Raw genomic sequence first — 21,814 nt, forward strand, 5'->3', positions numbered from 1 at the left:
GGAGTGTACCATTCCCTCTACTGCTGTATTCCAAGATACCTTGTTGCTGCCTCAAATAATGTATAAAACAGCTACATGGTTTAATAATATGCAGTCATTAAAAAACATTTAAAATATACATTTGAATGGAGAAATGCTTGTGATATAATGATAACTGGAAAAGTCACACTACAAAACAACACACACACACAATTTTGTATATAAACACACATATATGGTGTACACATACACAAACACACAATTTCGGAATACTCCATTTTGTGTGTCTTACATTTCCTTTTCATTCTCATAGACACTCACACACTATGAACGATTTTAATTTTCTTCAGTTTTATGTCTTTTATTTTCTTTAATTTTTAAAAATTTATTTGAGAGGGAGGGGGAACAGACAGACAGACAGACAGATGGTGATTTTGCTGTTCCACCTATCCATGCACTCATTAGCTGCCTTCTGCATGTGCCCTGACTGGGGATCGAATCCTCAACCCTGGCATATGGGGCAACAACGTTCCAACCAACAGAGCTACCTGGCCAGAGCATATCTTTTCTATTTTTTCTAAAATTAGGATGTATTATATAATCATAAAAATAAAACAATAAACATATTTTTAAACAGCAACTTTCTTGTAGTGGTTCTATGAGGATAATTATGCATTTAAATTATTCGAATAAACTTACAAGAGATTCTGCTTTACTTCCTCATCTCACAGTTATAAATACTTTCTTACCTTAAACTTGACTTTTTCCTCTGGATAAAGATTTTGTGGTACCTCAGAACTGGCATTTTTAAAGACCTCTAAGTAATATTATTTGAAGAAACTTGAGGCCAAGATCACAAATCCAATTTATGAGATCACTCAGCAACTGGAAAATATTTTCAATGACTTGGAAAATCAGATTACATAATGAATCGTGGACGACGGTTTTAATCTTGAATCTGAGGAATGTGAACTCAACTATATTAAAACATTGAGGATGATGTATCTACACACCATTTTTAGTTGGCTTCTCTTCCAGAACTTCAAAGATTATTTTTAGTCAAGAACTTTATGAACAATATATATTCATCTATGAAAATTAAGGAGAGTGTGCACACATATGAAATATATGGGGAAAACTTCAGAGTCAGTGCCTCTTAAACTGTAGAGTCAATGTAAATTCTCCGGCCTAAAATGCACTTTCGGACCCAATAGGTTTGGTGAGTGGGGTCTGAGATTCTGCATCTCTAAGACTTCCAGATGTTGGTAATGTTGCTCCTGGAAGCCACACTTGGAATAGCAAGGCTCTGAGTCTCCTTAAAGTCTTTAAAATGGGGATTAATCACCTCCATTCAAAAAAAAAACATCACGCCCCACCTAACGCTGGTCTCCTTCAAACTACAATAGTTCTCTAAGTGACTTTCCTCACTCAGTGCCACTCTCTTCCATTCTTACCACTCACATTATTTCCAAAGTAATCTTCTAAAATGCAAACCAGTTGAAGTTACTACTCCTTTCAGATGGTACCTTATTGCTCAACATGTCTGAAACCCAAAAGCTCCCTTCTTACTGGGAAACTTCCAGCAGGAAGAAGGCAGCCTGCCCGCGCCATTAGCATAGAAAGGCCCACGAGAACCCTCCATACTCACCCACCAAAGCACTAAAAATCCTCTTTCTTTATATATAGTATACCTTTACTATTAGACAAGTTTTCTAGTATTAGGAGCTTCTAGGTGCTTGTGTGAAAATAAACTGTCTTTATTTCTGTTAATCTATCTAGTGACCCAAACTGGCAGAGAGAAAGTTTCTCTCCCCACAGAGGTACAGGCTGTTTCCAGGAGGCTGTTCTATGTGGACGTTGTTTTTGATGTGTGGGAGAAGGAATGATTATGCTTCCTCAGAGGAGATCATAAGAAAGTGTTTGTTTACGTATTATTCTAATACACCCCACAACTAACTCTGAGCTCCAAAGGTTGAACTCAAGGCTTGGGGCATCAAACTGATACATGATACAGTCTCAGAGTATTGAAGGTTCTTAACCAAAGGGCAACTTATAATCATCCATGTCTTCTGTTTCTTTATTTGTTAAACATATGTAACATGAAAATATTTTTTGTAATTGGTAAAGAAATTATAATTTAATACAATTACTCATACTGAAAGGTTCTACTAAAAATCCTCTAGTTCACGTGTTTCAGCACATTCTGAATAACGTATCACATGTATTAAGAGATATGAAAGTTGCCATATTGCTTATTTGAATGCCTTCCAAAGAAATGCATTCCAGCAAGAAATGACAGAGGCACTTTCAAAGTTGTTTTTTTTTTTTAAGAAAGAATGTAGTAAGTAGACTAATAAGCAACGCGGAACTGTCCTGGCTACTTGGTTTACCTGTGGGAGGCAGGAGCACCTATGGTCCCTGTGTCACCAGATTATTCACTTGAGTTTCACTAATGAATCCTCAGCTTTTTTGAAAGGAGCCGTCCCCCTTCTTCTCCTCATACTCACACTCAAATAAAAGTCCCGAGTGGAATATGCTGCTTCCTGTCTCACACAGAAAATTGGAACTCTTCTCTAAGAACAAGGAATGAGATTGTTGCAGAACCACAGGTGAAAACTTTTTGAACATTTACATCATGGCTGGGGAAGAAAACAACATTTTTGGTGCCACTACTGAAATGTGGGTATTTTCACAAATATTTTCTAATTGAGTTTTCATAGCTACGCTCCTCCTTACTCAGAGAGGTCAAGTGCACCCTAGATTGCATAGTGGGTGATGCCATAGGAACTTCAACCTTTTTCTCCATGGAGATGCAACCCAGTAGGTCCTCCAAGGGGTCCCCTCCTTCCTATGTGCCTGGGGTAGGAGGGCAAACTGGGAATGGTAGAACCCTAGCTGTAACAACAGGAACCTCTGCACTCAGGGGCCCCAGGGCCCCAGCAACTCATCGAGAAAGGGACACGTTACAGTGCCAGTGTCCACCCCTCCCAGGCTTCAGCTGTCGAAGTTGCTGACATACCAAGGGAATACTAATTAATTCACAGAGGAAAATGAAAGCTGATGAGCAAAAGTAACACACTGGAATACCTCGATCGGGGGAAACAGAGCTAATGCACTGGAAGGACCCAAAATTTAATATATAAGTAAAGTATACTTTAAGGTATAAGGAAGGACATCGGACAGAAGAAGCAGGAAAATGACAGTTATGAAAAAGAGTCACTGTGAGGTACTGGGCATACAAAGATAATCACCAAAGTGAAGAAATTGGCAAGAGGGCTGAGGAGCAGGGGTTCAGTAGAACAATCAGGGAAGTAAAAGATCAGATATTAGGAAGCGATAAAGAAATGGGAGTCAGTGAAAACTATGAAGGGTAGAACACCAATATCTATGCAACATAACTCTCCAAAATTACACACATCTAGGGAGGACCGCAGTGAGAACACAAGGACTGATAACTAGATATGAGTAGTGTGGTAGGAAGAATCACGGTAAGGTCTTTGCCTTAGCACCACTTACACAAACTGAAAACATATAACTGTGACTTGTTTCAGGAACGGGAATATGTCTAAAAACGCATGTTGAATCCATTATTAGAGTGGGTACCTGTGAGAATAGGAATGTGAGGGGCATAGAGAATGAAGGGAAAATAAAATAAAGCAAGATAATGACGAAGCCAGAGATTTGTGATGAATTAAGAGTTTGTGTAATTCCACTCTGGGGGCCAAATTATTTAAAGATAAAGATAAATATAATGAGTGGGCAGATAGGCAAAAGGAGACTAAGCAATTTTCTAAAGTCACCAGAGAATCTAGAAAGAGACTAAAAAGAATGTTTCTTTCTTCTTCACAGTTAAACGGGCTTAGTAGACATGAATAAAATGTGCTTTTTATACAGTCTCCACTGTTCACAAATGTTATTGTTTCCCCAATCTAGTTCCACTCCTTTTGGCCAGCTCTGAAAATGTGTTTTTTATAATGTTGCTTTAAATATAACAAGAATTGATAATGTCATCTGAACCCTGTCTTCTTTGTGGAATCGGAAACAAAGGGAGTTTGGAGGTCACCTGTGCCCACCTTCCACAGCCTCAGGAAGTTCCCTTCCCCATATTGATCACGCATGGTTAGCATTTCTTTCCAATGGAATCGCTGTGGGTAAGTATCACCTCTGACACGACTCCCCTTAGCCTCTCTTCTCTGGGTTAAACATTGCTAGGACTTTCAACTCTTGTCATAGATAAACTGATCTGATCATTATTTGCCCTATGCTGAAACAACCGTCCTCTCCTGCCCAACTGCTCGTCCATCCACTCAAACCCCGCTCTTCTGGAAGCCATCCTCAATCACCCCAGAGTACAGGGCCATTCACCTTCATGGGGACCCTCTCAACCCATATGATTCAGGTATGATATGCTGCTGCCTTGAATAACCAGTTATCTTGCCATGGGATTACTGAGTGCCTCAAGTGATGGCAAATCTTAAACCCTTTTAGCAACTAGTTGTCTTTGAGTATTCATCTCTATTGGGTTGACCTAATCTAAATAACTATTTGATATTTTGGTAATCTTTAAAAATGATACCAAGATTGGGGGCTCCACTGGCTAGAACCACAGTTTAGATGGGAAATCTTATCCCATAAAGAATGCTTCAAGCCCTGGCCAGTGTGGCTCAGTGGATTGAGTGCCAGCCTGTGAACCAAAAGGTCAATTCCCAGTTGGGGAACACACCTGGGTTTCGGGCCAGGTCCCCAGTAGGGGGTGCTCAAGAGGCAACCACGCATTGATGTTTCTCTCCCTCTCTTAATCCCTCCTTCCCCTCTCTCTAAAAATAAATAAATAAAATTTTTTTTTAAGTTAAAGAAAAAAAAGAATACCTCAAGGTAAGTAATACAACAGGAACCCCCAGCAAAGCAAACTGATACCAATCTTTTAAGAAAATAAATTTATTCTCAAGGATGACATAGAGAAATAGTTTTTCTCCTCCTCAGTTGCCAAAACCAGTTCAGCTCAAAAACTACTTTTTTGAGTGGTCCTTGATAGTCAGCTTCCCTATGGGATTTGTGACTGGCTTCTGAGTGGCTCGGGGCCCCGAAAGAAAGCAGCTGACTCGTCTGGAACATAATGGTGTTTATCAGGAATTTGTACCCTTTTTAAAAAATAGTATTTGCTTGGTATTCACACAATCAAAATGCATAATCCTGCAATATGAATTCATCCATGTAATGAAGCACTTTGCAGTAAAAGGTCACACAGAAAAAATATTATGATAAAGGTAAAAATAAAAAAGCACAATTCCAATACTATGTGTTTATAGATTTGTGGATGAAAAGACTAAAAGGAAATGTACAACAATATTGAGAACGGTTATTTTAATAATAATTATCTTTGGTTCAAATGACTCACTTCTATTTTCCTTGTAGTTTAGAAATTTTCTGTGAGGACTTTTCTATAATAAAATATTTATGATTCAAAACTTACTTCTTAAACCCCTTATGTCTGCAAGATTGGGATAATGGTGAAAAGGGTATCTGTACTTTTCTATCTATGGCTATCAACACTGTGAATGTGAACTGTCAACTGTGATAAAAACTGTGGTCTATTTTTACTCCCAGCACAGCCCACCCCCCCAGTGCTCCCCACCTCCCTCCCATTTCCACCCCCCTTAGTTGTTGTCCATGTGTCCTTTATACTTGTTCTTGTAAATCCTTGCCCTTTTTCCCCTGAAATTCCCACCCCTCTCCCCTCTTTCCCCCTGTTCTCTATTTCAGTGTCTTTGTTTTTATTTTGCTTGCTTGTTTGTTTTGTTGTTTAGCTTCCTGTTAAAGGTGAGATCATATGGTATTTGTCTTTCAACACCTGGCTTATTTCACTCAACAATAATTAAATAAATTTTTAAAAAAGAGAAAGATCTAACTTCATTATTTTGTCCATATTTCAGTATGTGGACAGAAGCATGAATGCGATTAAAAATCTTTTAATGACAATAAAGTTACAATTACCTATCTATGTGCCTAACACCTAAACTCCACATATTTAATCTGTAATATGTACATAAGAAACTTCTCATCACACAATTATTAAAATGTATGTTTTCCTGTTATGAATCAGAAAAAACAAACAAATCTGTGTCCTACTAGAACTGAGGTTATTTGTTAACAAATATTCTACTCCAACTGTCCTCAGGGCTGTGAGAAACTGTGAGTTCATAGAATGTATAAATTATGTGAATATTCCATTTTGCTTTGTTTGTTTTAAAGGAAACAACTACCTTATGCAGTTCAGGTTGTTTCTTGTGCTTACGACTTAGGGATTTTGATAGAATTTTCACTGATAAAACTTGTTTAACACACAGGAAATAAATTGTTCGATAATTTTAAAAAATTCATAAGTAAACAAAATGCTAAAAATTTTTAAAGAACTTAAAAAATCATCAGTCATAATGGTCTTTGTAACTGCACGTTCCATCAGTCTGGCAAATACTCAAAGCCAGCGCCGTGAATACTTATGTGTACTGCAGTGTGCAAAGAGAAGCAACACCAAACAAAGGCGGCACGACCCTTACGAGAAGATTTCAGTCTAGATAAATGCAGCCCGCTGCCTTTCTGTCTTCACCCAAATCCCATCTTCCCAAACACGTAATACTTATTTGGTTTGTCTTCCTTATTTCACCCATTGTCTAGTAGAGTAGACCCACTGTTTTCCAGAGCTTCTCGACGTAGCTGTACCTGCAACTATCAGTCACCCAAGACATTAATAACAGAAAGTTCCCCAAGCCTTGATGTTGATTAAAGTCTTCCCTGTTCCCACTCAATCTACTCCAAATAGAGTTTTGTTTTCTTGCAGACCAACATGGAGCACCTGTAAAGAACTTTAGAAAGTACTAATAAACCCCGCGCGTACAAATGAGTCCATTTCCGAACAACCGGACACAATGCTTAGCGGACACTATATGTGGTGCCCTGCCCCTCTGGACTTCAGCACCTTGTGGTTCCATTTTGCACGTTCAAACACCCGCAAGTGGTCGCCCAGCTGGCAGCCATTAATTTGTGCAAAACTAAAAAAGGAAATTAAGGAACTAGGGAAATATAAATGAGAACAGTAAGTAAATGATACCTTGGAAATCATAAAAGTGATCGTATCATGAGACCTCAGTGTAGAAAAGCATTTTTTTTTAGAAAGCTTGAGGAGGATAGTGTTTAAGAGCTTGGATCTTGGAGTTAGGTAAGCTTTGTAATCAGATTCCGACTCTGCCACTGACAAGATATATTACATGGTGAGGTCACCTTGCTTCTCCAAGCTCTGTTTTTAGTTTACTTGTTTTGACCTGTAAAATGGGGAAAACAATACCTACTACTCAGGGGGTTTGCAGTAATTTAGGTAATGCGTCTCTTATACTAAATGCAATGTCTGACACATAGTAACTATTTAAAACAGATAGTTATTGTAAAAGCTGTTGTTCTGTCCATTATTATTCTAGAAGAACAGTCAGTGGGCAGTGGTATTAGCTACTGCTACCAGAATCTTTTCAATGTAAATGGTGGATTATTCAAATGGAGTTTTTGATATTCCTCTAATTTAGATGAGTATTAAATTAGAGAAAGAGCAAGAAGAAGGGAGAAAAGAGAAAGAAACGATTTGTTATTTCACTTACTTGGGCATTCATTGGTTGCTTCTTGTATGTGCCCTGACCAGGGACTGAACCTGCAACCTTGGCATATTGGGATGATGCTCTAAGCAACTGAGCTACCCTGGGCCAGGGCTCAATTATTTCTTTAATGTGTCTCTTACCTTTGCTTTTATTTTCAGTTCCTCATGCTTATGGATTAGCTCCTCATTGTCTGAAAGTGATGAACCTAGGCTTTGTTCCCGTAAATCTCTTATGGTTTTCTGAAACCAACAAGTAACCTAGGAAGCAACAGAGACCAAATTTCAAATGATTAGAATACTGAGTAAAAATTCAGAACTATTTCCTTAACCTTTTGAAATTTAAGCTACTTCAGTCTCTCTTTATATAAACCCATCTTATATATTGACTAATTATGGTGGGGTTTTTATTTTTTTTCTTCAACCTCTACATGCTTAAGAGAGAAAAAAACAAAATAATCTCTGTAAAGCAGGAAAACAATATATCAGTTCAGATTACACAACATAAATGGAATTATTCAAAATTCTCCTAAGAAGAACCAAAATAGATTCCCACACAGTCTATAAATCATGCATACTTTAATAAATAAATCCTTTCCCTGGATAAGAATGTGAATCTGAAAACAGTTACATAGACCCCTATAAAGATATTAAGCAGCATATGTAGCATTATATTTCTACTATAAAAAGATAATGCAAAAATATTATTTGCTGCAACTGCTGGAAATTTGTATTTGGAAAATAAATGACGAAATTATTAAAATTCTGTTGACATTGTAAATGGTGCATGACTCACATTCATTTAGGCTTGATTTACAATACGTGTCTTACACAGTATTGAAACAATAGCAAAGGGCTTGAAAGAAGTAGAACATTTTTAAATGATGACTTAAGTTGACATTGAACTAATGACACGAAGTTTCTGGCTGCAGATTCCTTACCCAAATTAAAGGGGACGGATTTTCACTCTCAAATCCTATACTGCATTAGTGCATGATCACACCAACGCTACTGACCCCTGAGAGTCCACTACATGCTAAATCATTTGCTAGTTGCTTTTTGGGCATCATCTCTATTTCTCTCAACAACTCTATAACATGTATAACATCATCATTGTAGAGATGAGGAGAGTTTAAGTAGCTTATCCAGGACCACATAGTAAGAGACAGAACCAGGATTTGTGCCCAAACCTACATTGTTAAAGTCCATGCTCTTTCCACTGAGACCTGCTGCCATCCTTGGGTAACTTAAAGTCTTACAGACCTGGGCACGAGGGGGAATTACTTCAAACCTGAAAACTTAATCCTGACAGTCCAGTCCTATGTTTTTCTCCAGCCTAGATCATCTCGCCTATAACAGCCCCAGTATTTCTCTGAACTTCTATAATGAAGAAACGTTTGAAGTTGGTGGCTAAGGAGAGAACTGGGTTCGTCCTGAAGCTCCACACAATAAATGTACATGTACCCACAGAAGTTGCGCTAAGGGCTGCCAGAATAGGCCATTCCTCTACCATTACAGGGCTGATAACCCAAAGCTGGTTATGACCCCAAGTGGCCTATACTGATGTTTAGCATTATCCAGCATGAAATAGGCAGTAAAACATGGGGTAAGAGGGCTTCTCTGGCTTGCTACTAATTGGAAATCTTTGTTAATCATCATTATAGGCCACTATCATTGCAAAGAAAAAAATAATGGCGACCCTGTAGCAGTCTTCACGTGAAGCACATCTCATTTTCTGTATAATGCTTGGTAATCTGTAGTAGAATACAAACATTAGCCAGTCACCATATCTAAAGTATAATGTTTATGCATTTACTATTATTTGAAGATAGTGTGTCTTTCTGGAATCCCAATTTGAACTAGACGATATGTACGGTGCACATATTTGAACACGCAGAATTTTACTGAGTTATAAAATGTATTCATTTATTTAACTTTTCACAAATAATTTCTCCCAAATGGTGCAGTTGTGTTTAATTTCTTACATAAAAACACAACTAGAGGAATGATTTTAAGGGTTTCATCAAAGAAAAAGGAATCATGAACATAACTAACTTTCAGAGATCATTTAGTTCATTAAGTATTGGGAGTAACTTTTATTTATTATTAGCTAAACTGGGAGGAACTCAGAAATCTCAAGAATGCTTTAATAGGGAAAGTTAATATAGAATCTGAGTGAACAAAAACTGGGTCCAAACAGGTGTTTGTTAATCTCTAAAAACAGGTGAGCGGCCTGCCCCTCAGATAATCCTATTTAGTTTCGTGAGTCAAAGACTTGCCATCTAGCACATGCGAGCGGTGATGAAAGCAGGAAAGGAATGTGTTGTTTGATTTTTAAAAGGTATCTACTGACCTCATCCCTACATTTGGCAAATACTATTTCAGCCCCCAAAGAATACTATTCCCGTATGGCAGTACCATTCCTCGTAAGAGAAGGAAGTGAAACATCTATGGCGATGGTCCACGCTTCCCGATCTCATACCTGCCTGAGGAAGTAAGCGGACTCTGTAGAGCCAGACATTTTACTACCGGATTCACTCTGGGAAAAAACCATAAAAACAAGTTGGCATAAACTGAGAAGTGAGTAGCTCACGGTGTGGGTGTGACACCTCATCATGAGGCAGTCACGCACAGGGGCAGCCTCTTAGGTCCGATGTACGGAGTGTGCTGCGGGATGCATGCAGATAGGCTCTCGGAGGCCTTCTGATGTAAAAACACAACAGCCTAACTGACCGAGAGCATGTCGACCACGTTCTGCCAGCCAGTAAATCACTCACTGCGTCCTGCATGTACCTACTGCAGACAGCTGCACAGATATTCCAAGAGCACTTTTTTAAGCATTGAAATTATATCAGCTGCTGTCTGAAAGCCTGAGTGACAAGTACAGTAAGTGATGCATCAGGACATTCTGCAGAACATGCAGAGGGTCCTTGCAGAGGGTGAAAACAGGAGCTGAGGGTTTTGTGGGCAGTGTGGAAAGAAGGGAAGAACAAAAAACATTCAGAGTATGCACTGGAAATCAGGTCTAGGGAATGCTGGTTTAAGGGGGACGTGAGAACATTTTCCTTCCTTCCAGGTCCCATTTTTCAGCCTGACGATAAGTGTTGTGTTCATGGTCATCCCGCCAATTTGACGTGACATGCTAGGTACTCAGTGCCCAGAGGAGATGAAACAATGATAGAGAAGGACTGGGGCAGACCTTTTTTTGTAGGGGAAGGGGAACACCTATCCAAGGATGAAGGAAGACAGAGAGGAAGGAAAGGAAAATCAGCAAAGATACAAGGGAGAAGCAGTAGCTGCCCTGGATGTCAAAGAGAGGCGCCAGAAACACTCAGCCAGACGGCACAGACCTGCACTGTCCTGTATGGTAGCCACTAACCACAGCATAGCTGTTGGGTACTTGGAATGTCACAAGTCCAAATTGAGATGGACTCTAAGTACAAAACACACAGCAGATTTCATAGTCTTAGTACTTTTTAAAAAGATTTTATTTATTTTTAGAAAGAGGGAAAGGGAGGGAGAAAGAGAAGGAGAGAAACATCAGTCAGTTGCCTCTCACATGCTCCCAACTGGGGACTGAACCCACGACACAAGCATGTGCCCTGCCCGGGAATCAAACCTGCAGTCTTTTGGTTTGTGGGATGAGGCCCAACCAACTGCGCCACACTGGTCAGGGCATAGTCTTAGTATTAAAAAATAATAAAAATATCTTATTAAGAATGTTCATATTGATTAAAAGCTCAAATACTATTTTGGATATGTTGGATTACACACAATATACTATTGCTTTTCACTTTTTTATGAGGCATTTTACTTTTTTAATGTGGCTACTAGAACTTTTAGAATCACGTATGTGGCTTGCATTGCATATTTATGGTTCTGCAATTCAACACCATTCAGAATATCCTTATTCATAGATATAAAGACTGAGTTTTTTAAAAAGGCTGTTTAAAATAGTGAAGTCAAGAGAATAGTAGGATGAAGTGTTGGTTGGTAAGCAACTATGGACCACTGGGTAGAGGGACTAAAGTAGAACTAGTGACTCTTTCAAAGATGTTTATTTGGCTAAAAAAAGGAGGAGTCAGATGCTGGCTTTAAGAAAAGCAGGGACAACAAAGAGGCTTCTCCCACTTTAAAAAAAATTTGATTAGATGAGCATTAAGAATTTTTTTGCAGGATTTGAAGATACATGAAGAAGAACTAGTGTAGGAATGCACCAGAGTGGGAAGGCTGGAAGAGAGGACTACTGAAGGTAGCTTTGAGCAAGGAAGGGCTAATCTTTGCTAGTTGAATAACCCATCCCCACGTTGATGCCCTGCTGGGGGATAAGAATAAAGAACATAAAATAATTGAACCCTACCTTCGCAGTGAGCTCTGCATCAGGCACTACTATAGGCAGGTTACAAGTGATGCCATCTATTTGCACCCCTCTTGTGACAAAGGTACTTGCTCTTTCAATAGATGAGGAAACTGAGACACAGACGGGTTACAAAACCAACAAGAGGAAGGTCCCACAGCCGGAGGCAGAAATACCATACTCAGAACACATGTAGAACCAAAGGATTCCAGAGAAGAGAAGTAGTTCCTATTAGGCTAGTTTATGGATGTTCCTAAGATAAAAACCAAAAATGCAACACTTTATTTATTAAAATTGAATTCTAACATGGAAGTAGACCCTGCATGCAAGTACAGGGGCTTAATGGACATGCTGCATTAGAGGAAGAGGCCGGCTGCAGGCAGAGGCGAAAACAAGCGCAAATTGAGAATTCTAGTTCTCAACCGATGTGTGTCAAAGACGGAACTAAAGCATGGGCAACACATGAAACACACCAAAAGTCCTCTGATGATCATGGGTAAACGACTGGGGGGGGGGGCATGGATAAACCTGCTGCTGCCACCCCAGGCGATGCATTGGGCTGCATAAACCTCCGGAATCCCTTTTTCTGCAACATGTTCCACAGTCTCAGATCAGATCTTAGTTGTGATCCTTAAAATTATCTGTCAAGAGGCGAGCTCACAATAAACAGTTCAAACCACCTTAACGTAAGTGGTTAAGGAAAGATGAAAATCTCTTCAAATTAGTTTCATTTTCTTTCCCATGTATAGAACAGTTCTTGCTGAATAACAAGTTACTATTGAGACCAAAAAAATATGATAGCAGTGGAAATAGGGATCAGGTATTTATCTTCTTTAACACAGACTTTTTGAGAGTCTCTTCCAATCACCAAACATGCACTCACAGACATGCCTTCAACTACAGTTGAACACCACAGGTGACAGTTCTAATGTCCACTTTGATTTTGAAGGCACGTTAGTATTAAAACAACCATGTTAGTGCCCATAAAGATTTTTATTTTTCTCTTTTCATGTAGGGAAACCAGTTGCCATTATTTTGCATTAGGCAATCCAGTCAAATGTGCTCTGTATTTAACTAGGCAATAACCAGACTTGAAATATTCATTTGCTGCATTAGGTGATAATGTACATCAGGAGAAGGGGATTAAAGCATGTCACTGAGTGTGTGCCTGAGGACTTGGGAGCAGGGAAGGAAAGCAGAATTACTGCCAGAATGTGGCCTGGGTTCCCAAGATGCATTTGGGGACTGATGTAATTATGGGCTTGTTGTTATTTGCACCCCATCTCAGAGGTGCCAGGAGGACAATGCTCACAATTTCCCTTTGGGAAGATTTGGAAGCTTTCCATGGATAACTGACATCAACTGGAAGATATTAGTAATCCTCAACAAATTACTGAATCCTAGTATTCTCTTTTGATGTGTATCAGGAAAGCTATTATACAGGGTGGGGCAAAAGTATGTTTATAGTTGTGAGTACATGAAACACCGTTTATTCTTGTATTATTATTTATCAATTGTATTATTTCCCATAAGAACAACTGTAAACCTACTTTTGCCTCACTCTGTAGGTGTTTGTCATATGGCAAAATCTGTTACTTTACAAAGAGCTTTACGGATAATCTATCTCCCTGTTTGGAATCATAATTTCATGTTATCTAATTATTCTGACTTGTGTTAACACATCATTTCTCTTCCAACATTTCTATTACAAGAAAAATGGCACTAAGAACTTCTTTTCCCAAGATTGCTTTCAACTCTTCTTTGTGTTTAGGTAGGCTTCTATATACTTAATGGTGAAAGGCTATTTAGTCCAATGAATAAAAGCACTATAGTGGATGTCTCTGGACCTAAATTTTATATTTAGCATTACCTTTGACTCTTTGGAGGGAATCTTTCCAGCACTGGAAGTTTTTCCCCGCCACCCAGGAAAAGAAACAGACACCAGTATAATGGCAATGCACATCTCTGCCGAAGGTGTCTAAGGCATGGTTCTCCCAGTGTAACCTAAGGGTCTACCCTAAGTGGTCTACTCAGTGAATTATACTCACTGAGTGTGTGTGTAAGACAGAGAGACAGAAAGAGAGAGAGAGAGACTTACAGGCTACTTAGGAGTAGGGCCAAAGCTTCCATTTTCACATTACCATCTGAATTCCTAGGTTATGCAGTCTAATAGATTTCGTACTGAAGCTTTGGCCTAAATCCTGCTTGTTGGAAATAATGAGGGCCTGAAACTATCATGTTGACACGATAAATGACTACTAAGTTATAAAGGATGCTTTAATTCTTTCAGAGTGTGCCATTTATTTTGTTTGCCCGTGAGTCTCCCTACAAAAGGCATTAAAATTAGTAAGGCCTCTTTGCTTGTCTTTGGGGACTGAAGGATGGGGTTAGAGGAAGGAATGAGTCACTATCCCTGGCCAGTTTGAGGTGGCAGCAGTATTGAAAAAAAAAGAAAAAAGCCAATAATCAATAGGGGCAGGGAAGGAAAAGAACTCACGGGGTGGAAGGACATCCACAGCTGCCCCAGGGCTGAGCAGACACCTCAAGTAGCCACAGTGGACTTCCTCATGCCATGGAAGTGTGTGAAGGTCAGAGTGACGCAGAGCCTTTCCCAGCGAGCACACATGCCCAACGGCCTTCGTCACTGCTGTCCCATCACTGCTGAGGATGCGATTTAGTTAAGGTGTGCATCCCCCACCGTCTCACCACCTGATGTGTGGGCTTCAAGAGTTGTGTCTAATTAAAGCACTGTTAAACCATCAGTCCAATAGAACAGTACTGTATATGGAAGCAACAAACTAAGCTTAAGGAAAATGTACTCACGTGTAATAAGTATAAACAGGATAAAGAAACAGCTAAAGAATAGAGAAAGTTAGAAAGAGGAAAACTGGTTTTTAACTCTGTCTTACAGGTAAAGTTGGACTTTTTTGAATAAACTCAGCTGGACACCAAACCATGAAATGGCATTTATTTACCCTCCACGCCATAACATTTCAGAAAGCTAAGATAATCTAGTGATTTAGAGAATTGGTTTGAGATGCGGTGAATATGTAGGATTTTATTTATGTGCTGGTGATTATCTGGTAAAGTTCAGAGTGTGACCACCAGCATATGGAGTGAAATGATGAACATCTGAATATTTACTGAGCACTTACTATGTGCCACACTGTGCTCTAAGCAGTTTTACATATATAATGTTTGTATTCACAAAAAATCTACAGACATCTATTATTATTCCTAGTTTACAGAAAAAAAAAACTGATGCACAGTGGCCAACTAAAAACTTGCTCAAAGTCACATAATTAGCAAATGTAAAAGCTGGAATTGACTTCCGTGCCATCTGCCCCAGATTATCTCTTTTATGGCCTTCGATAGGAAGTGTCACTGAAAGACATGGTGGTTGGCATGCATTTGAATCAGGAGGCGTTTCCATTGTTTTCAAAATCACATGCCTCTCCCACAAACACCTTAAGATACGTTGCATTTACTCTGACATGCCTTAGAGTGAATTCTAGAGATGGCCTATATGCTAAATTAACATTTTGTGACAAATTTTATTCTATGCGGTTGGAAAGTCATGTATGTCTGTTACTGGGCTGAATTACTGAATACCAGCAGTATCACCAGGACTATTCAAGCCTTATTTTGATCTTGGGCCAGCCTTTGTTAGAAAGCTACTCTCAAAGAAAGGGTTTTGTTTTAACTCTCACTAAGCTAGGCAGTTTCATATTATTTCACATTAATTTAAGCTGGTCAACCATTCAAGCCCTACTCTTAGAGAGTAGTATTATATAAAGTGGGACTGCACACATACATATAAAAGGTTTGTCCAGAAAAAGTCCAGCCATTGGTAATACAACGGGAAAGGTTCACGCGACATCGATGTAAACTGGCAGCCAAGGAAAGTGGACTGAATGTACATGTGTGAACAATGATGACTTCACTGTGCTAGTCAGTGGGGGCAGTAGACCTCATTGAGTGAACATGTGTACTGTGTGGATGTTGCATTAAAAATGACTGAGCAAGTAGAGCAACCAATCTGCATTGAATTCTGTGTTAAGCTTGAACATTCCTCCGCAGAAATTATTCAGATGATTCAGAACACCGCAGCTATGGGCAATTGGTGATTGGCAGCTTCAGTTTCCTCACAACAATGCACCAGCTCATGCATTATGTCTTGTGCAGAGTTTTTTTAGCAAAACATCAAATCACCCAGGGGTGACTCAGTCCCCCTACAGCCCAGATTTGCTGACCTGTGACTTCTGGCTTATCCCAAAACTAAAATCACCTTTGAAAGGGAAGAGATTTCAGACCATCAATGAGATTCAGGAAAATATGATGGTGCAGCTGATGGTGATTGGGAGAACTGTGTGAGGTGCCTGCTTTGAGGGAACTGAGGTGTCAGTGTCCTGTGTACAGTGTTTCCTGTATCTTGTATCTTCTTCAATAAATGTCTCTATTTTTCATAGTACATGGTTGGATACCTTCGGGACAGACCTGACACATGCATGTGTGTGTACATGCGAAGTTTTATAGCTGCCCACTGGGTACAAGACTGGCGCCCTGAGCTTATGCTTTTATGTGTCACCTCTCATATCATTTTAATTGCCTATTAACAAGGAATACGATTACATATGGTTACATAATTATTATATACATGGTATAAAACCTTCCACATGTGACTTCTATTATTCCTCTTTCCCCCACAAAAATGTATATCTTATATGTGAGCTGGATGGTAAAAAGAGATTACTGCCCTTCTGTCTTACTTAATAGTCCTCAGCATCCTTGACATTGTCTTGTACTAAGACACCGTGAATAACTTAGTTGCAATTTATCTGTTGGTCTCACTTATGCCTGATTGGAGCAATTGAGAAAAATCACATTTGTAAATCTTCTTGCCAAGATAATTAATTATGCACAAAATACTCCAAGCTGCTTCTGATTTTCATTAATGAAGCAGCAGACTATCTGCAAAATAAGATGCTTCTGGAACTGGAAAAAAATGGTCAACTGCTCCACTTTAGATGTAAACAAGTGCACATTTTACATCTGAAAAACAATAGTAGAGAAAGAACATTCTACGGTCGTGTTTACCAGAATATCACATCTTAATTAAGATCTTAAAAAGTATTGGTTTTCATTTGTTTGTTTGTTTTTTCTGTGATTGATGTAAATCTTAGGTTGTCATTATTCTAGTTATTCAATTGTTTTCAAAGTAGAATCAGCTAAACTCTTATAGTTCAAAAGCATCAGGCCATAAATACTTAGACACAGAGAAACTCTAAATGCATCTTTTAAATGGCCCTTAGGAGAGAAGATGCATCAGCTATTCAGACAACCGCATTATTATTCATCAGTAATTTGTACTCTAATTTTCCACTTAGTTTTTCTTTTTCTTAAGTGTTTAAAATGATTGACAAAACTAGTACTTCATTAATGTGAAGTCTGACAGCTCCTATGCTCCCTTAAAATAAGTACAGAACTGACAAAAAAATACTTGCGCTCCAATGAAGTGTGTGCCTTTGTGTCGGCTCATGGTCGCACCACGTTCTAGGACCGTCAGGTAGGTCATGCAGCCACGAGATGACCACAGAACCCACATTACGAAGCCTCACACCCAGTTTGGTGTCTCTGCTGCTGTTCTTCACCATTGCCTCATCAGTACAACTTCAAAATAGGTCACTGAGCAAAACTAAAAACTTAGGGAAGATAATAATGCCTGTATTTACCTAGATTTTTAAATACTTCTTTGTTCACATAATTATAGAAAGAGGTACAAATAGAGGAGAATGTAACGTGTTGGGCCTCCATTGCCTTTTCTGACCCCATGACAAAAATTGCTAATGAAAACACAGCAGTGACTACGTGCCAAGTAACATCCTAACCACTTGATATAGAATAACTCACCTGATAATCTTAACAATGCTTTGAGATAAATACTATTACATCTACATTTTACAGGAAACTGAGCCTCAGGGAGCTTAAATAACTGCTCAGTTACTCAGCTGGTAAATGGTGGAACCAGGATTTAAACCCAGTCAACAATCTGGCCCTGGGTTCAAATCTGTACCCATACAAGCTCACAGAGATGACAGTTGCCATTATTACTGACTCCGGCTGCTGTCACCGGTGTTAGTAAGAGAAAGTGTAACGTGGGCTGTTTTAAGATTTAGAGCTTAAATTTTATATTTAAAGAACTGTTTAACTTATCTATTGACCAATTTTATTAAAATTAATATTTATTCTTGCCATTATTGTTCTATTGATTTTGGTTCAAGATTGTTAGAAATGGAGTCTAAATGAAAACCTAGTTCTTTTATCCCCAAGTGCAGCTTCTGACTAGATAGTCAAGAAGAGGCCTTGGCATGGGTAGCAGTGCCCTGGGTAAAGAATATGGGCTGAGCCCTGGCTGGTGTAGCTCAGTGGATTGAGAACGGGCCTGGGAAGCAAAGGGTTCATTTCTAAGAATCGCTGGTTCGATTCTAAGTCAGGGCACATGCCTAGGTTGCAGGCCAGGTCCCCAGTAGGGGACACATGACAGGCAACCACACATTGATGTTTCTCTCCCACTCTTTCTCTTTCCCTTCCCCTCTCTCTAAAAATAAATAAGTAAAATATTTTTAAAAGAGAATATGGGCTGAAAGAGAAAAAAATGTGAGTTGTAAGGCAGAACCAAGGAGAGAGAGGACAAGGAAAGTATTTATTAAGCATCTCTTAAAAGGATAGGCATTGTGCTACATGCTTTACACATTATTTTAGTTAATCCTTACAGCTCTGTGAGTCAAGTGTTATTATTCCCAACTTAAAATGAGTCATTGAAACAACAATGCGATACCATGACACACCTATCAGAAAGGCCAAAGTCCAAAACACATAATAACAAATGCTGGCGAGGATGTGGAGCAACGGGAACTCTCACTGCTGGAGGGAATGCAAAATGGTGCAGACACTTTGGAGGACGACTTGACAGTTTCATGTAAACATACTGCTACCATATATGAGTCAGTAATTGTGTTAGTGGTATTTACCCAAATGAATTAAAAGCTAATATCCAGACAAAAACCTGCACATGGATGCCTATAGCAGTTTTATCCATAACTGCCCAAATTTGGAAGCAACCAAGATGTCCTTCGGCAGGTGAAGGGATAAATAAACTGTGGTATACCTAGACTGTGGAGTAGTATCTAGCACTAACAAGAAATTAGCAATCAAGCCATGAAAAAGCATGGAGAAATCTTAAATGCATATTTCTAAGCAAAATACCCAACCTGAAAATGCTACATGTTAGATTATTTCAATTACAAGACATTTTGGAAAACACAAAGCTATGGAGACCAGTGGTTGCCAAGGCTTAGGGAGAGAGAGAGATGATGAGGCAGAACACAGACGATTTTTACGGCAGTGAAATTATTCTGTGTAACAACCATGGTGGATACCTGTCATCGAACACTATTTCAAGTCTATAAAACGTAGTACAACACCAGGAGCGAGCCCTAATGTAAACCACAGGCTTCCTGTGATAAAGACGTGTCAGTGTAGGCTCATCGACTACAGGTGTAACAAAGGCACCCCTCTCATGCCGCGTGTTGATGGTGGGGAGAGTGTGCTTGTGCAGAAACAGGGGACACTCTACACTTTCTGTTCAATGTTGCTGTGAATCTGAAAATACTCTGAAAAATAAAGTCTATATTAAAAAAAAGCACCTCTTCCCCAAAACAGCACACACACCTCCCAAAAAAGATGAGGCCTCATACAATTAATCAACTCACCACGCCAGAAACCTCACTTCAGTTTATCAAGACATCTTTCTGTTTCCAGGGTTCCCAAGGTATCTAGATTTCCCTTAAGCTTATGACTGGGTTGCAATGTCCATTTTGAACAAAGCTCCCTCCCTCCTCCCTCCCTCCTCCCTCCCTACCTCCCTCCTTTCCTCCCTTCCTTCCTTCACTACAGAGCATTCGAGTGGATGATTATTGCCATAGTCAAGGAGCAAGAAAGCAAAATTGCTATCTTAAAAATAAATAAATAAAACATAACTGAAGCTACTCTTTCATTCATGGGCAAATTGTCACGTGTTTGGGAAGGCTCTTAGTTGAGTGCAAAGGGAAGGCGTTTGTATTAATCTGGATAAAAGAGGCTGTGATTTAAAAGGGACAGTCACCCCTCCTTATCTCCAGGGGATATGTTTCAAGACATCTAGCACATGCCTGAAACTAGGAATATACATATAGCATGTTTTTCCTATATATGCATACCTACGAAAAAGTTTAATTCATAAATTAGGCACGGTAAGAGATTAACAACAACAATACAGAATAGAACAATTATAACAATATCTTGTAATAAAACATATAGATATGATCTCTCTCTCTCTCAAAATACCTTACGGTAATGTACCTTCTCTTTGTGATGGCGTGAAATGACAAAGGCCTTACTAAGTGCAGAGCTTTCACCTTTCACTTAAAGGAAGCATTTATGGCATATTCGAACTGCCAGTGTTACTGCTCTTGAGCTCTGGGGCCATCAATAAGTGAAATGAGCGTTACCTGAACCCGAGCACTGTGATATTGTGACAGATGATCTGACAACCAAGGAGACAATGAACTGAGCTGGCAGTGGTCAAGGTGAAAGGGCTGAAGGCCAAGATGGTTTCAAAAGTGTACACTGACTTGGAGGGGGAGGCGGCAACTGGAGGTGTCTGCATTTAGGTCTCTGCTTTATGCTTCCTCCTCAGAGAGGCCCTCCCTGATTCCTTCTCTAATTAAAGGAGGCCAACACAGGTCAGAATTCATTGCCCCATTTAATTTTCATTATAGCTCTTATTGTTCATTTGTTTACTATATGTCTTTCTTACCACACTAAAACAGTGGTCCTTTTCTGGGTACTAGATGCCCCCCCAGTGGACAACTGCCAATGTCTGGAGACCCTTTTGGTTGTCACAAATGAAGTACATTCTACTGGCATCTAGTGGGTAGAGACCAGGGATGGTGCTCAACACCTGAGAGTGCACAGGACAGCCTCCCAAAATGAATTACCTAGCACCAAGTGGCAGTAGTGCTGAGGCTGGGAAGTTGCGTTAGAAGGAAATTCCCAGAGGAAAGGAAAGGACTTTGCTTTGTGTGTTGTGAATCCCTGCTACTTATAATAGGACCTGTACATAGTAGGTACTCAGCATTAGTTGAAAGCTCGATCATCATTTTATTAAGTCCTCATCTTTTCCAGTTTAACATAAGAACCAGTTTCTCCTGGACTCATATTTGCTACCGGCTATACATATGTCTCTCCAATTTGGATCAGAGCAATAAAACGAAACACGTGAAGGGACCCTTTTTCTATGCATCAAGACCAGGAGACCTCCTTCCACATCATTTCTCTCTGAAAACTTCCTCTACTTAATCTATATAGAGATTTAAGCATGGTATTGAGGCAGTTAGATATACTTCAATAAATATTCTACCTATTTGAGTTGAGGGTTTGCAAAGAGAGTTCCACCCACTCCTACCTTCAAGTGACAGAGACAAGAAATAAAGGCAAGCATACAGACAACTGATCAGTGCTGTGCCTGCAGTCTGGGTCATGAGCTCCAATAAGCTTGCAGACTCATCATCCCTCCACCCCAAAGCCCTCTAACCACTGAGCATCTGGCCATAGGCTATAGTCAGATTTCTTCATTGACACCACACCATTTTTCTAAGAGCATTATCTCTATTTTGCACTGATAACCTTTTTCACTGACATTAGCTGCAATCTAGTACAACTCAGCCCCATCATGCCCCTCCAACTTCCAAAAAAATTGCAGTTAACATTTCATGATTTCAAAGAAATATACCTGAAAG

General features: G+C 39.4%; 1 protein-coding gene across 4 annotated transcripts in view; it reads right to left on the reverse strand.

The window, feature by feature from the left end:
• The window catches only part of CCDC141 (coiled-coil domain containing 141), a 166,196-nt gene that overhangs the window by 93,473 nt on the left and 50,909 nt on the right, over positions 1-21,814 (reverse strand). For all 4 annotated transcript variants that reach the window (XM_037130059.2, XM_037130057.2, XM_037130055.2 and 1 more), the window contains one exon: positions 7,763-7,879. In XM_037130059.2, coding sequence (XP_036985954.2) covers positions 7,763-7,879 — 117 coding nt within the window. The remainder of the gene's footprint in view (positions 1-7,762; positions 7,880-21,814) is intronic.

The sequence above is a fragment of the Artibeus jamaicensis genome, unplaced genomic scaffold (assembly GCF_021234435.1).
Source record: "Artibeus jamaicensis isolate MK-2021 breed Jamaican fruit bat unplaced genomic scaffold, CSHL_Jam_final contig_391, whole genome shotgun sequence".
NCBI lineage: Eukaryota > Metazoa > Chordata > Mammalia > Chiroptera > Phyllostomidae > Artibeus > Artibeus jamaicensis.